The 19,912-nt window shown below is 43.2% G+C and overlaps 1 protein-coding gene across 1 annotated transcript; it reads left to right on the plus strand.

Moving 5' to 3' along the window:
* Positions 1-1,443: 1,443 nt before the first annotated feature.
* On the plus strand, positions 1,444-5,034 carry LOC123450864. Its single transcript, XM_045127919.1, has 6 exons — positions 1,444-1,586; positions 2,783-2,878; positions 2,980-3,042; positions 3,998-4,338; positions 4,419-4,640; positions 4,735-5,034. The coding sequence occupies exons 1-6, from the start codon at positions 1,444-1,446 to the stop codon at positions 4,791-4,793; spliced, it is 924 nt and encodes a 307-aa protein (XP_044983854.1). The 3' UTR covers positions 4,794-5,034.
* The last annotated feature ends 14,878 nt before the right edge of the window (positions 5,035-19,912 follow it).

The following is a 19,912-nucleotide window of genomic DNA, read 5'->3' on the forward strand; positions in this document are numbered from 1 at the left end:
AGCTGGGGGAGAACCGGAGAAGAGAACACTTGTTTTTGAAGTTGTGGGAGATATTTCGGAGCCAACCACACCAGCTTCATGGAATCATCATATCACCGGATGCAACAGGACAGAGCTCCACTCCTTCGCAGCTAGCAAGCTAGCCTAGCTGCCCCCGCAGCGCCTACGGCTGTCTTGGACTCTGGAGTTCTGCACCGCATTCATCACAATCTATATACGGGTTCTGTCAAACCATGATCCGCTCCAGTCTGACTCTCTCTTCTCCTTCTCACTCTCATCTTGAGTCTGGACTCTGGCGACAAGGCAATGGCATGCATGGAGCGTGGTACTCTACGGTTGTCAAGTGTGCGCTTGCACGACAGGAGCAAAATATTTTCTCCCTGCTGGCCTGCTTCAATGCGTGCACAGCGAGGGTAGACCAGTAGAGTTAACGCGCTCTCTCTCCCTATTCACCCACTCCTCCTACTTCAGTGTTCAATGCTTCAGCGATGCATGTGAGATCGATCTCCCAGCGCGTTGTGGGTCATGGCTCCGACCATATATCCTGATTAAATCATTACGACCACCCTTTCCTGAGACTGTGATCGCTTGTTTCATTCTACTCTTCTCCATGGATGTGTCTCCGGAATTATGCAGTATTGTCGTGTTTTTTCCTGCTAGGAGCACTGGAGGAGCATCAACCTCCCCAAAGCCAGGCGAAGCGGAGGGGTCGAACGGCAAAGTACAGTGATAGTAATGGCGATCCAGTCAGAAGGTACACCGGCTATAGATGTGCATTGTAAGACCATCTCCAGCCGGACATGGCAAATCCGGTCTCCTATATGCCCGCGGACGCGTTCCACCTCTCATATGTTGTGTTGTACATCAGTATATCTCAAATGCAAATTCTTAAATTCATGTAATTCACACATGTCGATCATCCGATACTAATTGTTTGAATTCAATAATTTAAAATAGAATTAAATAAAATCATAGTTCAACAAACCGGACATTCCGGACAGGAGCAAACAAAACGTACTCGGTCTTGTTCTGTCATTCCGTCGAACATGTGGACTGCAACGTGGGCGGTGACGGTGCTCGTGTTCATCCACTCCCGAACGAGCGGCAGCGACTCACATTGGTCGACCGCCAGTTTCTGCATGGGCAGAAAGCTATCCAAAATAGCCAAGCCGTCCGTCGCATCCTCCTCCATTCCAAGGATGCCGGATGGCATAATCCACGTCGACGCTTGGATGGATGGGGTGCGGGGAGCCGGGCGTGGCGTGAGAGACATCTTCTCGACCATGTCCGCACCTACCGGCGACACCACATCTTCCGGGCGACGTTCTCCGACTCCTAAGACGAAGTGGAGGAAGGGACGCGACGGACGAGGCACTCTGTGTCTCCGTCCTGGTGGTCAGGGACGGGCTGAAAGGAAGATATCACGGTGGCGGATTGGGACCGATGGTGGGGATGGGGGAAAGGGTGCCGGACGACGAGGGGTCGGCGCGGGAAATGTTGGAGGGTGGCGAGAGGAGGAGGAACTGTTTGAAGAATTTGGGGCAATTTGCGGTAGCATGGTCCAACGTGATGGGCTTGCCCGGACTGTATAATATAAGTCTCATATTTAGACTGAATATAAGGGATGTTGGTCAGTTCGGTTGTTGAAGGTCCCTTCAAGAATTCCGTCTCGATCGAAATTTTCGGACCATTCACCGATCGGGCGATCTTTCTGGGGGTATGCGACGAATTTGAGACAGCTATATATATGCTCTATATTGTCACTTGGACGAGAAAGATTCATTTGATGAAGAAATACTAGTACAACGACAAAAACGAAAGAGAGTGCACAGAAGTAGTACTGCCTCTAAAACTATTTATAGAGATAATTCAACTTATTTAGATGCACATAATACTATCCCGCTAAAACTATTTGACATATCTGGAAAAAAATATCTGACTAAAAAACTTTATTTATCTCTGTTCTGTTTAGTATCATCTGCTAATACTCTTTTTTGGGAAATATTTGGTTTTAACTGTGCAGTCAATTAAGGTTGAAGAATCAAGATTTTCTTTTTTGGATTGGCAATACTAAAGCAATGAAGTACTCATTCTTATATTTCTTTACGGATGAAATATGTGTTATGTAAGATGGCTTGTCATTTGTGTATGATATTGGATCCACGAACCTAAAGTCTGGATCATGAATTAATCAATTTACATACGTTTATATTGGTGATGATTTATTATTTATATGTGTATGGTAGACAAGTTCACGTAATTAAGGTTCGGATCACAAACTAACAAGTGATCTACTCCCTCCGTTCCTAAATATAAGTCTTTATAGAGATTTCACTAATAGACTACATACGGATGTATATAGACATACTTTAAAGTGCACATTCAATCATTTTGCTCTGTATGTAGACACATAGTAAAATCGCTTAAAACACTTGTATTTAGGAACGGAGGGAGTATGTACAAGTGCATGTAACAAGAGGTAGAGGTGGCGACGACAGATTAAGCATGGAGACTCGGAATACCAGTCCGACACGGCAGAAAATCTATTTTTTTGCACGGACTGTTGAAATAATATATTTTTGTGACCAGGCATGTAATTACTATGAATAGTTGGCCTTTATGGTTGTGATCGGGGAGATGTGATCAGAAACTGGTGTGATCGCCACGCATTATGTGATCAGATGGATTTAAATTTAAAATTAACCATACTGACAAACATTTAAGGGATAAAGGTGGTGCTTGTGTTGGCCTATGCTCTCTCAATCTCTCTCTCTTTTTGGAGAGAGTGGCCTTTGGGTGCATATTTGGCCACACCTCCCCTCCACTGTATAAGAACAGCTGCAGCAGCCCAAAAGTTTACACAAGAAGAACTGAACAAGTGAGCTCCTCTTCTTTTTTCCACCTCCCATTTTCATTTCCTCGGATCAAGTTTCGTTGAATCGACACTACTGCTTGAATCACGTGTACCTTGTATTGCAGGCTGCAGCTGGAGAAGGGCGAAGGAGAAAAAGCTAGGGACGAGAACACCGATCAAACCAGAAGGTAAAAGCTCAACGATCCTTTCATTGAACTTTCCTACTGTATCTGTAGTGTACACTGTAGTAGTAGCAGGAGTCGTACTGTTCTTCTGTTCATCTTTCGTTCGGTCACACTACCACCGCTTCAGCGGCTGCGTGGATCCTTGACATGTCTCTTTCCTCGCTATCCTTTCCCCCGAGTTGTTTTCCTTTGCTTCCTCCACGACCTTCTTTTTCCTTGCATTCCTCCACCACGAACGCCTCGCTCTCTGTGCTCTTCACCACCACCGCACCGCCGCATTTGCGTTGGGTTCGCCATGCCGACGAAGGTGATGGCAGCGCTGTTCCGGTTAGGCTGCCTAGCAGCTAGTCACTGGCAGGGGCGGACCCAGAGAGGAAACGATCCGGTGTCCTAGTGTCAAATGACACATACTTTACATCTGAAAACAGGGTGTCACACCCTATACTATACACAAAATTACCAAGAAAACAATTCTGCACCCGATGTCCTGTGCACCCGGGAAGCTGAACCGCGGAGCGGCCAGGTGGTGTGCCGAGGCAGCTGCAGCAAGCCGGCAAGGCGAGTGGCGTTGGGGACTGTGGAGCGGGCATTTTCTCCCATTGGTTTTTAGATTTCCTTTTCTTGAGAAGTGTTTGTTCAATTGTTCAGATCCTGGTTGGAACGAGTTCAATTGCTTTGATTGTTTGTTTCAGTTTGATTTCTATGATTTCCTTCACAAGTTGTTGTTCTAACAAGTCAAGTTGCAAGTTGAATAAAACGGACCGGATATGTGCTGCATTCGTGCTTGCAAGGATTCTTTGGTGTTGGTAGAATATATTTGGTTTGACTAGGATGACTGGATGCATGAGAGCTGATGGGTGATCTTTTTGCTAAACCAAGAGTATCTTCTTTGTTGCTACTCGTAAATATCAGTTCTGTTGTTTATCTTTGCTCACTTGTACTTAATTACCTTCTTTAGGAAAATGTCGCTTCTCCTCCTTGTGCTCGTGTATTTTGTGTCGGCCACACCTTCGGCGACTTTGGCTGCGCCAAAGAACACGTGCAAGTTTGAACTTGCTAGTATGGCCGTGATCTCCTGCCAAGAGTCTGTGCAGTCTCCTACACCGTCGTGCTGCGATGCTCTCATTTATGCGGTGGATCTCGAGCCGGAGTTTGAGTTAGACAAGGGTTCTTGTTGCCTGTGCAAATTTATGGCTGCACGGGATATTCCCTTTGATCTTCCATCCGTGTATCGTTCTTGTCATGGCAAAGACTCCAACATAGTTGTGGCGTGGCCACCGTACATGAAAAATTGCAATGGTACGTCGAGCTAACATTTCTACAAGTTTTCCTTTTCGTTTTCACACAACACACGCTAATGATGAAAACTATATATGCAGATGTTTGCCATGAGGACGATGTCGACGGGCAAACACCAGTCCCGCCTACCCCTTTTGCTAAGGGCAAACAAACAGGGAAGTCGATGGACTTAAGAGTTGTTGTTGCAATAATAATTGGAGCCATTTTGATTATTATTGTGGTGTTGTGTTGTGTTTACTACAAGTGCCCACGTGGCAAGGCACGTGAGTCTCCTGCCACTAGTGATGACGAGTCTATGAGAGGTACTCTTGGCAGTTCTTAATTAGTTAATACACATGCTATTATACTACAGAAAAACCAGTTATCTCATTGCTAATGATGTGTAAATGTGTACAGGTACTGGTGTGGAGATGGGGGAGATTGACCGAAGCTTGTCGTCCAGGAATCTGCTGTAGAAGCAGAACCTCGAAGCACCGCGGTGACCATAGCAACAACATTATGTGGTTGGCCTTAGTTGTGTCTTTTGGCTTGCATGCCATCTGTGCTTTGGCTTTATGCCATATAATCAGTATGCTAGGAGTTAGGTGTCAAATCGATCATTAACAACTAGTTGTAGAGAGTACTTTTTAATTAAGACATTTGCTGCCCAACTATTGTAGTGAGATGTTCTTCAAATTTATGCTCTGCTACCTACAATGAGATGTCAAATCGATGCAATGCCACCCACCCAACAGTTCACTCCAATCGACCTCTTCATTTACCAGTACTTATTTCTTTAGTCAACCAGAATTGCTGTGCACAAGAGCTGGATATAGTGCAAAGTATGGAAGAGGCCTAGCTGGCCAATCAGAGGCCTTTAATTCGAGAACTATGATGTATATCTTCCAGCTCGGTAGACTAATCCTCATGCTAAAAAAACACTCGTTTAGTGTTCACATGTGTAAGCCATCTTTAGCCACACACAGTGACGAATCTAACATGATATTGAAGGGTGGGCTCAAAACATCAAGTTTCTAAGTCTAACTAGCAAATGCATTACAATATATTCCCTCCATTTCAAAATAAATGACTTAAAAATGATTAAACTTTACACTAATTTAGTAGACAGTTGAATTAATTTTAAGTCACTTATTTTAAGACCAAAGAAGTACATGTTAAACACCTTAGTATAATTGTCAAGTGGTATGTTTAGTTAAAATAGGATTTTTTAAGGTAGGCTTAAGCCTATTGAAGCCTACCTAGTGGAATCATCACTGCCCACACACTATTCGGTAGGTGACTACCTAAGAGAAAGATTAGACCCTGTTTGGTTCCAAATAAGTCATCAACTTATAAGTTGAAAAGTATAAAAAGTGACTTATTTTGCTAAACAGACCCAACTTATAAGTCACCCCAACTTATAAGTCATAAGTTGCTCCACCCCAACTTAAAACTTATAAGTCACCCACTTTTACATGAAAAGGTGACTTATAAGTCAGATGACAACCAAACATGCATGACTTATAAGTCACTGGTTTTAAGCCACCTGACTTATTGAAACCAAACAGGGTCTTAGTACATCATGGTGGATGACTAGCAAGCTAGTACTCCTTTTGTACCTAAATACTTGTAGTTAAGAAGAACATTCTAGTTTTTAACAACTACAAGTATTTAGATACAGAGGGACTAACAAGTATGCGGAGAAAGGGAGACTCTTCTGACTAAACTGTGATTAAGCATGCACGCATACTTGAACATGAGCAAAGGTAAAATCATGAATGCGCACGATCTTGGTTTCAAAGCTTTTTTAATAACTTGCTCGGGCATGCATGTCAAAGTGGTAATACGAACTAGCGCAAATTTGATGGGGCACGCAGGTGCGGGCGTATGCACCTGTCATGCCCTGCCCGGCCACTCGATTGCATGGCTATTCGCAAATTAAGTAGGCAGACCCCGCTTGAGGGCATACTAAGTTTTAAGTTTCAATCATTGAAAGTTGCTATTTTTTTATCAAAAAATTAAGATTTTCTCACTCGTTTTTATCAAGCTTCATAGAATATATTTTAACATATTTTTTTGTCGGACATAAGCATAAGCAACAATATAGTGATTTTATTGTTTGCGTGCACTAAGTTTGAAGAGTTGAAATTTAATATTTATTTTTAAAATCATCAAAATGGATCCTATTTAAAGCCCTAGTCATGAGACACATGAATACTAAGACCATAACTTAGGTTGGACTTTTCGTTCAAAAGATCTTAAAGTTTGAAAATCGAAAGGCAAAAATAAAGGACCCCAATAAATTTAGTTGTTACACATGACGATTTGGTCTCAGTTCATTTTTTGTCAGAAAATTCCCATATTTGTCAACCAAATTTTCCACCTCATGTTAACTTAAGTTGCCATAAAAATGCGTGGGTTGTCATGTTCCGAAAGTAAAAGCACACCCGAGACACTGCGTGTCCCGAGACCTGCATGCCACAAATCCTGTCCTCACGAACTAGTACATATGTATTCCCTCAGTCCCAAAATTCTTGTCTTAGATTTGTCTAAAGATGAATGCATCTAGTCACATTTTAGTATTTAGATACATTCATTTCTAGACAAATCTAAAACAAAAAAAATTGGGGCAAAGGGAGTACATGGGTGAGGTTGCCTGCAAACAAAACAACAGGTAAGCAGAGGTTGACAAAACGCTTTGACGCCATAGACTGCCATGATCTGCCTGCTGGTGGTCTACCATAGAGCTTTCACGCAATCGTCTTGGATTGCTCACCTAGTTCAGAGAATACTCAGGCTGTAGATTTTACCCGGATCCAATGTCACTCTCTTTTGCGATCAAATGCACTTGAGCTAGTCACTAAGTAAGGTGACAGCCCATGGCAGAGGTGGACCTAGGAAAAAATTTGAGAAAGGGCAAGCATGTACGGCCATATTCATGAATTATTAATGTAAGTATCCATATAAAATAAAATTTGAGTACAATCACTTCATTATTCACAAGATTACCATGTTCATTGCAAAGTGGCCAAGAATTATAACAATGCAGAAGATAAGGACTTACATCAATATGTCGATATCTTATTCCAAAGTTGCAAAATAGAACATTGACACGCCATTCTAAAAATCTAACCTACAACCTACAACAAAAAATCATTATCAAATTGAGAGAGAATTAGAACATTGAAGGATGTCGGTATCACCAAAAAAGTGCTTTACCACATTACATTTTGTTTCATACCACAATGATCTTTCACCTCATGAAAGTGTTTAACTCTAACCTCATTAGAAATTGTGTTCAACAATTGATCTTAACTATCATACGCATAATCATCTGAATAATCATTTGTGTTTTGTTGGACCAGCGCAAGCAGTTTATCAGGGTGATAAATATCAAAATAAGAGTAAAAATATCAAAATAAGAGTAAAGAAAAATATCAGGGCGGTTCGCAGGATAGTTCATATATGGCTTGAGGGACTTCATCAACGATCTACACCAACTCATCTTCTTCAGCTATAACTTAGAGTTGATAACGATCCGATCCCAACCATTTGTATCTTAGTGTTCCTGGTTGATCGTATTGTGATTTTTTTTTGTTTTCGACTATGTTTCCCAACCGAAATTCCATTGAAGCTACAATGAAAACGCCATGCACTGGGGCAGCAAGTAGGGCCCAAAACAGGCCAGACATCATTTGAAACCCCATCGACAACACCTGCAGAAACAGGGTCTCCGCCGGCACGAAACCTCACCGGAGCCTCGGTGGTGGAAAGACGACCTTCACCCAACTCCATAACATCACGAACAACTAAATCTGACAAACCTTGAGAAACAATCCTCGAATCTTGAAAGCTCACATCACAGATGCTCTCAGTTGCACAAGCAGGGAAGGATGATTTGTATTTTGCAAGACGAAATACCTTACCCAAATCCGGTCGGACCTCGCTGCGATCCCCTGGCCATGGAGGTTGCTCTCCCACCCGGCAGCGCCACGAGCCCCCGCAACATGCTCCAGGCCCACGCCCGCGAGAAATCCCCGTCTCAGGGAAGGTGGGGAGGGCTGACCCTTGGGGGGGGGGATGCCCAATGGGATGTTGGCGAGCTAGGCAAACGACGACGGCCTGATGTTGAGTCTGGAAGGGCTTGCCGTCTTGAATCGGTGCCACTTCGCCGCATGCGTCGGATCGTCTGATTCCCTTCCTGGATGGCCCAGAAAATCAGATCGAAATCCATACCGTTGTCACCGCCGGTGAAGGGACAAAGTTCTGCAAACGCGATTTTGTGGATGACCTCGATGCAAATCTCGGGCCACACGTCCCGATTCGGAAATCGCCCGCGCACCACCCGAAAGATTTCCGCCCTCGCCGCCGGTGAGTGCGAGTCGATCAGCGGCAGCGACTCCACCGGGACAAGCGGCGCATCCGGAATCGGTAAGCCACCACCTGCATCGATGGCCGCACGTGACGCGCCCTGCTACTGCAACAAAAGACCTTCCAACGGCGCCAGAAATAGGTGTGTTGACGGGAGACTATTCTTGTCTTGATACTCCTCAGCAACGGCGCCAGGAATCCTTCTGCTACGGCTACGCCTTTAGGGACTTCCTTGGCAAATATGCAAAGGATTCCCCCGTGGACTTGGAGCCTTGCGTTGGTGTTCCCTCGAAGTGGAAAGGGTAATGTAGCACAGCAGCGGTAAGTATTTCCCTCAGTTTTGAGAACCAAGGTATCGATCCAGAGGGAGGATCGCATCAAGTCACAAGTACCTGCACAAACACAAAGAGCTTGCACCCAACGCTATAAAGGGGTTGTCAATACCTTATAGATTGTTTGCAAAGTGAGAACTGAAAGCAAAAAGTAAACAAAGCAAAGTAAAAGTGAAAGTGAGACGGTAGTTGTGAATAGACCCGGGGGCCGTAGTGTTCACTAGTGGCTTCTCTCATGAAAGCAAGTAGACGGTGGGTGAACGAATTAATGTCGAGCAATTGATAGAACCGCGCAAAGTCGTGACGTTATCTAAGGAAATGATTATATCTATAGGCATCACGTCCAAAACAAGTAGACCGATACTTTCTACATCTACTACTATTACTCCACACGTCGACCGCTATCCAGCATGCATCTAGTGTATTAAGTTCATAAGAACAGAGTAACGCCTTAAGCAAGATGACATGATGTAGATGGACAATCTCATATCTATGATAAAAGCCCATCTTGTTACCCTTGATGGCAACAACACGATGCGTGCCTTGTTGCCCCTTCTGTCACTAGGAAAGGTCACCACACGGTATGAACCCAAAACCAAGCACTTCTCCCATTACAAGAATCATAGATCTAGTTGGCCAAACAAAACCCAAGACTCGGAGAGACTTACAAGGATATCAAATCATGCATATAAGAAATCATCAAAGACTCAAATATAATTCATAGATAATCTGATCACAAATCCACAATTCATCGGATCTCGACAAACACACCGCCAAAGAGGATTACATCGGATAGATCTCCATGAAGATCATGGAGAACTTTATATTGAAGATCCAAGAGAGAGAAGAAGCCATCTAGCTACTAACTACGGACCCGTCGGTCTGAAGTGGACTACTCACGAGTCATTGGAAAGGCAATGATGTTGATGTAGAAGCCCTCCAACTCCAAAGTCCCCTCCGGCATGGCACCGGGAAGGGTCGCCAGATGAGATCTCGCGGAAACGGAAGCTTGCAGCGGTGGAAAAGTGTTTTCGTGGATGCCCTGATTTTTTCTGGGATTTTAGGGAATTTATAGGCCAAAGAGCTAGGGCAGGGGAGCGCCAGGGAGGCCACAAGGCCTGGTAGCCGCCGGCCCCCTAGTGGCGGCTACAGGCCTCGTGGGCCCCCTGTGGCTCTCCTGCCTTGGCCCTCAAGTCCCCCGATCTTCTTCTGTTTTGAAAAAAATTATTTCGGGGATTTTATTCCGTTTGGACTCCGTTCCAAAATCAGATCTGAAAAGAGTCAAAAACACAGAAAAAACAAGAACTGGCACTTGGCACTAAATTAATAAGTTAGTCCCAAAAAGATATAAAAGGTATATAAAACATCCAAAGTTGACAAGATAACAACATGAAACCATCAAAAATTATAGATACCTTTGAGACGTATCAAGCATCCCCAAGCTTAACTCCTGCTCGTCCTCGAGTAGGGAAGTGATAAAGAATAAATTTTTGATGCTTTCATGCTACCTAGCATAGATGTACTTTGTAACTCCTCTTATGTGACGTGAATGTTCAGATCCATTAGATTCAAAACAATCGTTTGATATTGATGTGGAGATAATAATACTTCAAGCAAACTAGCAAGGTAGTCATGAACTTTCAAAATAACAAGGCCAAAAGAAAGTTATCCCTACAAAATCATATAGTCTGGCTATGCTCTATCATCCTTGCACAACGAATTTAAATCATGCACAACCCCGTTATTGGCCAAGTAATTGTTTTCACACTTTTACTTTCTCAAACCTTTTCAACTCTCACGCAATACATGAGCGTGAGCCATGGTTTTAGCACTATAAGTGGAATGGAGTGTGGTGGAGGTTGCAAGACAAACAAGGATAAGATGGTCACATTAACTAGGCATATCAATGAGCTATGGAGATGCTCATCAATAGATATCAATGTGAATGAGTAGGGATTGCCATACAAATGTTGCATTAGAGCTAAGAGTATGTGAAAGCTCTTAACGAAACTTAGTGGGTGTGCATCCAACTTGCTTGCTCACGAAGACCTAAGGCAATTTTGAGGAAGCCTATCATTGGAATATACAAGCCAAGTTATATAATGAAAAATTCCCACTAGCTATATGGTGGTGAAAAAACGAGAAACTGTCAATCATGAATATCATGGTGCTTAATAAGCACAAGTGTGGAAGGATAGTAGCATTGTCCCTTCTCTCTTTTTCTCTCATTTTTTTGGTGGGCTCTTTGGCCTCTCTTTTTTGGTGGGCATCTTTGGCCTCTTTTTGTAAATGGGCTTCGCTGGCCTCTTTTATTTCCTCACATGGGACAATGCTCCATCAATGATGATCATCACACTTACAACTCAAATCTTAGAGCAATGATGACTCTATATGGAATGCCTTCGGTAGTGTACCGTGACAATGATCTAGCATGGCATAGACATCAATGGAAACATCATGCTAGCTATCTTACGATCATGCAATGGCAATGTAGAAGTGGTGGCACATGTCATGGTGGTAGTTGCATGGCAATATATCTCGGAATAGCTTTGAAAAAGCCATAGTAGGTAGGTATGGTGGCTGTTTTCAGGGAGGCTATATGGTGGGTTTTGTGTACCGGCGAAAGTTGCATGACACTAAAGAAGATAGTGATGGTGGAAGGTGAAAGTGCACATAAACCATGGACTCAACATTAGTCATGAAGAACTCATATACTTGTTGCAAAAGTTTTAGTAGTAATCGAAACAAAGCATTCAACGCATACTCATAGGGGAAGGGTTGGTAGGTATAAACCATCGCGCGATCCCGACCGCTACACAAAGGATGACAATCAATAAACTAATCATGCTCAAACTTCATCACATAGCGGTTCACCATACGTGCATGCTACGGGAATCACTAACTTTAACACAAGTATTTCTAGATCCACAACACCATACTAACATAACTTCAATATTACCACAACCACAACTCAAAACTAATTGAGATGAATCAAACTTCTCTAACTATTCAATGCACATGAAGGTGGAAGTTTTCATATCCCTTTGGATAACTACCCCTTTTGAGACTACTTTCATAGCATAGATCAACTACCAAGCCACGCGCTTCCGTGCTCTAAAATATATAAGTGAAGTACATAGAGCAAAATCAACTAGCTCAAAAGATATAAGTGAAGCACATGTGAGCTAAATTGTCTAACCAAAGGATATAAGTGAAGCTCGACAAAATCACGGTGAGTGCATGTCTCTCTCTCTCTAGGTGTGCAGCAAGGAAGATTGTGACACAACAAAAATAAAAGACTCCTACGATACAAGACGCTCCAAGCAAAACACATAACATGTGGTGAATAAAAATATAGCCCCAAGTAACGTTACCGATGGATTGAAGACGAAAGAGGGATGCCTTCCCGGGGCATCCCCAAGCTTAGGATTGTACGGCATCCTTGAATCAACTTGGGTGCCTTGGGCATCCCCAAGCTTGAGCTCTTGCCACTCTTTATCTCTTTGTCCATAAGAACTTCATCCAAAACTTGAAAACTTCACAACACGAAACTTAAACAGAAACTCGTGATATCATTAGTATAAGAAAGCAAACCACCACTTCTTTAGGTACTGTAGCAAACTTAAATTCTACTTATGTTGATGTTGGGTTACTGTATTTTCAATCTTCCATGGCTAATACCTGATACGTCTCCAACGTATCTACTTTTCCAAACTCTTTTGCCCTTGTTTTGGACTATAATTTGCATGATCTGAATGGAACTAACCTGGACTGACGCTGTTTTCAGCAGAATTATATTGGTGTTATTTTTATGCAAAAAATCAAAGTTCTCCAAACGTCCTGAAAATTTACGGGGAGCAGTTTTGGAAAATACCAGAAATATCTGCGCCAAGTTCCACCTCAGGGGGTGGGCCAGTGGGCCACAAGCCCCTGCTCCGCGACCACCCCCCTGGTGGCGGTGGGCAGGCTTGTGGGCCCCACAGGCACCTGCAGCCCCCAACTCCAGCTCTATAAGTTGTCTTTCGTCCGAGAAAAAATAAAAAGAGAAGTTTTCAACGCTTTTTCGATACGGAGGCGCCGCCACCTCCTGTTCTTCATCTGGAGGGTAGATCTGGAGTCCGTCTTGGGCTCCAGAGAGGGGAAATCATCGCCATCGAACGGGAGTTAGCCACTTATCTCTCCGTGTTATAGCTGTTGCATGATGAATATCATCCAAACAAATCACCGACCCATTGCCTACGAGTTTGTCCTATTGCTGCTTCTACTACTGTTGCTACTACTGTTGTTACTTGTCTTGCTCTGCTGCTGCTTCTACTGTTGCTACTGTTGTTACTTGTCTTGCTCTGCTGCTACTGTTGCTATTACTGTCGCTTGCTACTCTTGCTACTTGCTACTGCTGTCACTACTGTTGTTCCTTGCCACTGCCATTGCTCGTTACACTGTCGTTACTCGCTACTTTGTTGTTACTACTGTGCTTGCAGATACTAATCTTTCAGGTGTGGTTGAATCTGACAAATTCAGCTGCTAATACTTGAGAGTATACTCTCACCTCCTGACTGGTAAACCAACAAATTTGGTCGAATACTCTACCCTCGAAAACTGCTGCGAACCCACGCGCTGGTGGGCCATCAACAACATTCTTGTAGTTCCGTTGCCGGGGAGTGCTAGCAGCATTCTTCTAGTGCCGTTGCAAGGGAAGGATTGTTGTCATAAGCATTCGTCTAGCTAACGCCAAAGATTGCACGATCAACATTTTTCTGGCGCCGTTGCCGGGGAGGTATTGCTATATTCTCTGAGTCACTTGGGATTTATATCTGCTGATCACTATGAAGAATCTGAAGGATCCGAAGACCAAAGTCTTGCCCTCAACTACGAGGGGAGGTAAGGAATTGTCATCTAGCTCTGCACTTGATTCACCTTCAGTTATGAGTAAGTTTGCGACATCACCTCCTGCTAGAAATCTTGATATGTCGCCTGTGCATGATGATGCTTGTGATACTACTGCTAGAGATGCTATGCTTGATACTATGCCTGATGATGCTATGCTTGATACTATGCCTGATACTGCTAGAGATGCTATTTTGCCTGATGATGCTATGCTTGATACTGCTAGAGGTACTCCTTTGCCTGATGTTCCACTAGTAGTGTTCCTTGATGCTCATATTGCTAGAGTTACTGCCAATGCTCGTGATGCTTCTGAAACTACCGATACTATTGAGATAGAACCTGCTTTTGCTCATGTTAGATCTAGCTCTCCTAGATATGAATTGCCTGATATACCCGAGGGTTACATTATGGAGGGAGAGATAGCTGAGGATTTTCTTGCGTGTAAGGATGCCTATGATGCTGAGAAATTAATTCTCAAGTGGAAGGAAAAATCTCGGGAAGCTAGGATGAAAAATGACCCGAAGTTTGCCACTTCGCCTATCTTTGTCACCGATAAGGATTATTAATTCTCTGTCGACCCTGATATAATCTCTCTAGTCGAATCTGATCCTTTTCACGGTTATGAGTCTGAGACGGACATAGCCCATCTTGCCAAACTATCCGAAATAGCCAACCTTTTCACTAATGAGGAGAAGATCTGCCACTACTATATCCTTAGTTGTTTCCTTTCTCTCTAAAGGATAACGCTAAATCCTGGTTCACCTCTCTTGCTCCTGGATGTGTGCGTAGTCCCCAGGAGATGGTCTATTACTTCTGTGAGAAATATTTCCCTGCCCATAAGAAGCAAGCTGCCTTGCAGGAAATATACAACTTTGCTCAACTCCAAGAAGAGAGTCTTCCACAAGCTTGGGGGAGGCTCGTCCAGCTACAGAATGCTTTGCCTGATCACCCTCTTAAAAAGAACGAGATACTTGATATCCTCTATAACGGACTTACCGATGCCTCTAGAGACCACCTAGATAGTTGTGCCGGTTGTGTTTTTAGGGAACGAACTGTAGAACAAGCTGAGACCCTACTGAATAACCTCTTGATCAACGATAATGCTTGGACTATTCTCGAACCACCTCCTAAGCCAACTCCTAAGAAAAGAGGTATTCTATTCCTCAGTCCCGAAGATATGCAAGAAGCCAAGAAATCTATGCAAGAGAAAGGCATTAGATCTGAAGATGTCAAAAATCTACCACCTATCGAAGAGATCCACGGTCTCGATAACCCGATACATGTAGTAGAAGTGAATTCTCTACGTAGGTTTGATGAGAGTGATATTCCTTTTGATAAACCTGCTAGCCTATGCTTTGATGAATTTGACAACTTTGTTGCCAAACAACAGAGTTTCAATGATTATGTTAGCAGACATTTGGAACAAAGTACTCGTATGCTTAGCCATTTAAGTGCTTGTGTAGACAGAAATGTCAATGCTCTAAAGCTCCTGAGTAAACATGCCTCTATGATTACTACTCAGGTAGAACAAGTACTTAAAGCTCAGAATGACTTGCTAAATGAATTAAATGACAACTCTGTCAGAGTCATTACTAGAGGAGGCAAAATGACTCACGAACCTTTGTATCCTGAAGGTCATCCTAAGAGAATTGATCAAGATTCCCAAGGAATCAATGCTGATACACCTTGTCATCCTAAGGAGAAGAAGAAGGATGATAGAAACCTGCACGCCAGTTCACCAAATACTATCACACCTGAAGAACCTAATGATATTTCTGCGTTTGATGCGGAAACACAATCAGGTGATGAACATGAACCTGGTGACAATATGGACAGTGATGTTCATAATAATACTCAACCTAGCCATGATGAGGATGTGGAGATTGAACCTATGGTTAATCCTGATAATCCACAACCTAAGAGATACGACAAGAATGAATTCACTGCTAGGAAGCATGGTAGAGAAACAGAGCCATGGGTTCAGAGACCTATGCCCTTTCCTCCTAAGCCATCCAAGAAAAAGGATGATGAGGATTTTGAGCGCTTCGTTGAGATGATAAGACCCGTCTTTCTGCAGATGCGGTTAACTGATATGCTCAAGATGTCTCTGTATGCCAAGTACATGAAAGATATCGTGACTAATAAATGGAAGATACCTGATCTTGAGATCTCCACCATGCTTGCCAACTACACTTTCAAAGGTGGAACTCCTAAGAAACTTGGTGATCCCGGAGTGCCCACTATACCTTGCTCCATTAAAGGAAACAACGTAAGAACTACCTTATGTGACCTTGGAGCCGGTGTTAGTGTTATGCCGCTCTCTCTTTATCGTAGACTTGAGTTGGATAAGTTGACACCCACTCAAATTTCTCTGCAAATGGCCGACAAATCAACTGCTTTCCCTATCGGCATTTGCGAGGATGTGCCTATTGTGGTTGCTAATACCACTATCTTAACAGACTTTGTTATCTTGGATATCCCCGAGGACGATGCCATGGCTATTATCCTCAAAAGACCCTTTTTAAACACTGCAGGGGCTGTTATAGATTGCAACAAAGGCAATGTCACTTTCCATGTCAACGGTAATGAGCACACCGTGCATATTCCGAAGAAACGATATCCAGTACATTGCATCAATGCTATCGAAAAGACTTCATAGATTCTCATTGGGAGCTTTGAATGCCCTATTCCTCGTGTCAAGGTGAAGTATGATTTTCTTGTTTGGGAGATTCATATCCCCATTGAGGTGACTTAGTGGCTATTCGAAAATTCTCCATTCTCTCTTGCAATTCGAGAAGGTTTTGTCATAAGGACTTGATCAACCCCATTGACGGATTTCTTTCGATGACCATGAAACGGATGAATCAAAGAGTCACATACCTCTGTTTTAAGCTTTCTTTTTCTATTGCTTAGAAGAAAAATGATGGAATTTTTGAAAATTTCTGGGCCTAAGAGCTGGTCAGGGGGCCTGAACAGTGGGCCACAAGCCCCCCCACCGCCACCTACCCCCTGGTGGCGAGGTGCAAGCTTGTGGGGCCCACAGGCACACCCTCCACTCATTCCAGCTCCCAACCTCTTCTTCCACCTCCAGAAAAAATTGTTTCGCAGCTCAAACCCGTGTTCTTGCTCATTTGGCTGTGATTTTCGATCTCCTTGCTCAAAGCACCATTCTCCGAACCATTTTGGGGAAATTGCTCCTTGGTAAGTGACTCCTCCATTGGTCCAATTAGTTTTTGCTCTAGTGCTTTATCCTTCACGAATTCTTTCTACCTTGGTGACCTTGTTCTTGAGCTAGAAATGTTGATTTTAGCTGGTCCCAAGTAGTTTTAGCGTGTGATACGGTCTCTAGGCACTAGTAGGAGTAGTTGCTACAAGTATGGTTGGTCCTCATTCACTTTTCTCTTGAACTTCAAAAATTTCAGCAAAAGGAAATTATGTCCAGGAGGAAGTTTCATGGTGGTTACTCAAGTAAGAAGGGTCCTCGTCTCTCCTTTCGGGAGCCCGAACCTTTTCAACTAAGGGACGCACCGGTGCAACCATGTGAATGGCCTTCCGATGAGTTCATGATCGAAGCAGTCTTCAAGGATGAGTTTGATGCACTTGTCCGCAATGCCGGGTTAGAAGAATTCCTCTCAGATAAATGTGAACAGTATGCTATGCTCACTGCCTCTTTTGTGCGTAGATTTAAATTTTTAGTTGGCCGTGAATCATCCATACTGTTTGATCTGTACGATAAATCCTATATCGTGGGTCTGGAGGATTTCAATAGGATTTGCAAGATACCCAATGGAGGTAGTGTTAATGATCCTCCTAAGTCTGCGATCAGAGACTTTGTCTCCAGTATAACTGTTGGAGAAACCAGAGATATCACGCAAGCCACCATAGGAAGCATCCATTTCCCTGCCTTGCACTACCTTGCCCTCTTCATAGGTAGGTGCGTTAACGACAAGGGTGCACATTGTCACCTATGCGTTTCCGACCTTAGTATCCTTAAGAGCGCAGTAACAGGTGACATGAGATTCAATATGGGAGCTATTGTAGCAAGGAGACTGAATAAAAATGCTAGTGAGGGGGATTTCTTTGGTGGAGTTTATGCTACACGCTTAGCAAATTTTCTTGGAGTATCCACCGTACAGAAGACCCTCCTCTCCGTACAGCCTACCTTGATCGTGTCGCTCTAACACGCTACCAGTTCCTTGAGAGAGATCATGGATCCCTCCTATACCGCTTGATATTTAACCGGCAACGTGTTTTCCATATTACCCTTCCCGCTCCTGCTTTCTTTGACTTTCAGGTTAAACGAAGATACTACATAACCATAGGAGAGGCAGAGGAGTATGATAGGGAGGCGACGGCTGCTCGACTTCGTGAGGCAGCTATTCAGGCAGTGGCTGCAGCACTCCCGTATAACACCCATTATGACTTTGGGTTTCGCCAGGATCATCCATGGGAGTAGACCAAGCTAGGCCAAAAGCCTAAGCTTGGGGGAGTACGTGTTCTCACCGACTTTACATTCATGCTTATGCTTTCACTTTGTTAGCCGGTGTTTACACTTTGCCACTGTATTATCCATGCTAGTTTCTTTTCGTTTTCTTGTTCTCTTGTTCTGTGTCCTTTTGAGAAAACCCAAAAAGATTTTTATTTCTTCTTTTGCTTGTTGGGAGATTTCCCGTGTAAATAGTTTCTTTTTCTTTGTGTCAAGGTAGAAGATATTGGTTACAATGTTTATTGGTTCTTGCATGCTTACCCGTTTAACTTTCAAAGAGCCATATTATTTTGTCTTCTCCTTTGTGTTTGCCTGCAGATTCAGCTTAGTCCAATGCGCTTATTATTGTTCACATCGTTCGATCGTGCAAATGAAAGGCAACACTGATGGTATATGATGAAGTGTCTGAGACTGAAAAGCTCGTATGAACTCTATCTATTTTGTTTTTGTAAATATGACTAGCTTGTCAACCCAGATTTAGCTTTGTTGTGAGAGAACCATGTTTGCAATGACAACTTAGAGATCATAGTTTCTGATGCCATGCTTATTTAGCTGAGAGCTTATAATGGTTTGTCTTGATTGCCAACATAGATTTTGAGATAACTATGATGTAGTATGATAGGATGGTATTCTTCTTTGAATGTTTCAAGTGGCTTGACTTGGCGCATGTTCATGCATGTAGCTGAAACCAAATCAACATAGCCTCTATGATGTTCGTATTCATGGTGATTTATATCCTGCTCATGCTTGCATTCAATGTTAGTCAAACTGATTGCATCTTGATGACTGTTGTCGCTCTCTAGTTGGTCGCTTCCCAGTCTTTTGCTAGCCTTCGCTTGTACTAAGCGGGAATACTGCTTGTGCATCCACTTCCATAAACCCAAAAGTTTTTCCATGAGAGTCCACCATACCTACCTATTTGCGGTATCTACCTGCCGTTCCAAGTAAATTTGCATGTGCCATTCTCTAAACCTTCAAGAAATAATCTGTTTTGCTTGCCCGAACCGCTCATGTGGTGATAGAGGGCTATTGGTATCTTCCATGCTATTGGCCAAGTAATTGTTTTCACACTTTTATTTTCTCAAACCTTTTCAACTCTCACGCAATACATGAGCGTGAGCCATGGTTTTAGCACTATAAGTGGAATGGAGTGTGGTGGAGGTTGCAAGACAAACAAGGATAAGATGGTCGCATTAACTAGGCATATCAATGAGCTATGGAGATGCTCATCAATAGATATAAATGTGAATGAGTAGGGATTGCCATACAAATGTTGCACTAGAGCTAAGAGTATGTGAAAGCTCTTAAAGAAAACTAGTGGGTGTGCATCCAACTTGCTTGCTCACGAAGACCTAAGGCAATTTTGAGGAAGCCTATCATTGGAATATACAAGCCAAGTTATATAATGAAAATTTCCCACTAGCTATATGGTGGTGACAAAACGAGAAACTCTCAATCATGAATATCATGGTGCTTAATAAGTACAAGTGTGGAACGATAGTAGCATTGTCCCTTCTCT

The sequence above is a fragment of the Hordeum vulgare genome, chromosome 4H, assembly GCF_904849725.1.
Source record: "Hordeum vulgare subsp. vulgare chromosome 4H, MorexV3_pseudomolecules_assembly, whole genome shotgun sequence".
NCBI lineage: Eukaryota > Viridiplantae > Streptophyta > Magnoliopsida > Poales > Poaceae > Hordeum > Hordeum vulgare.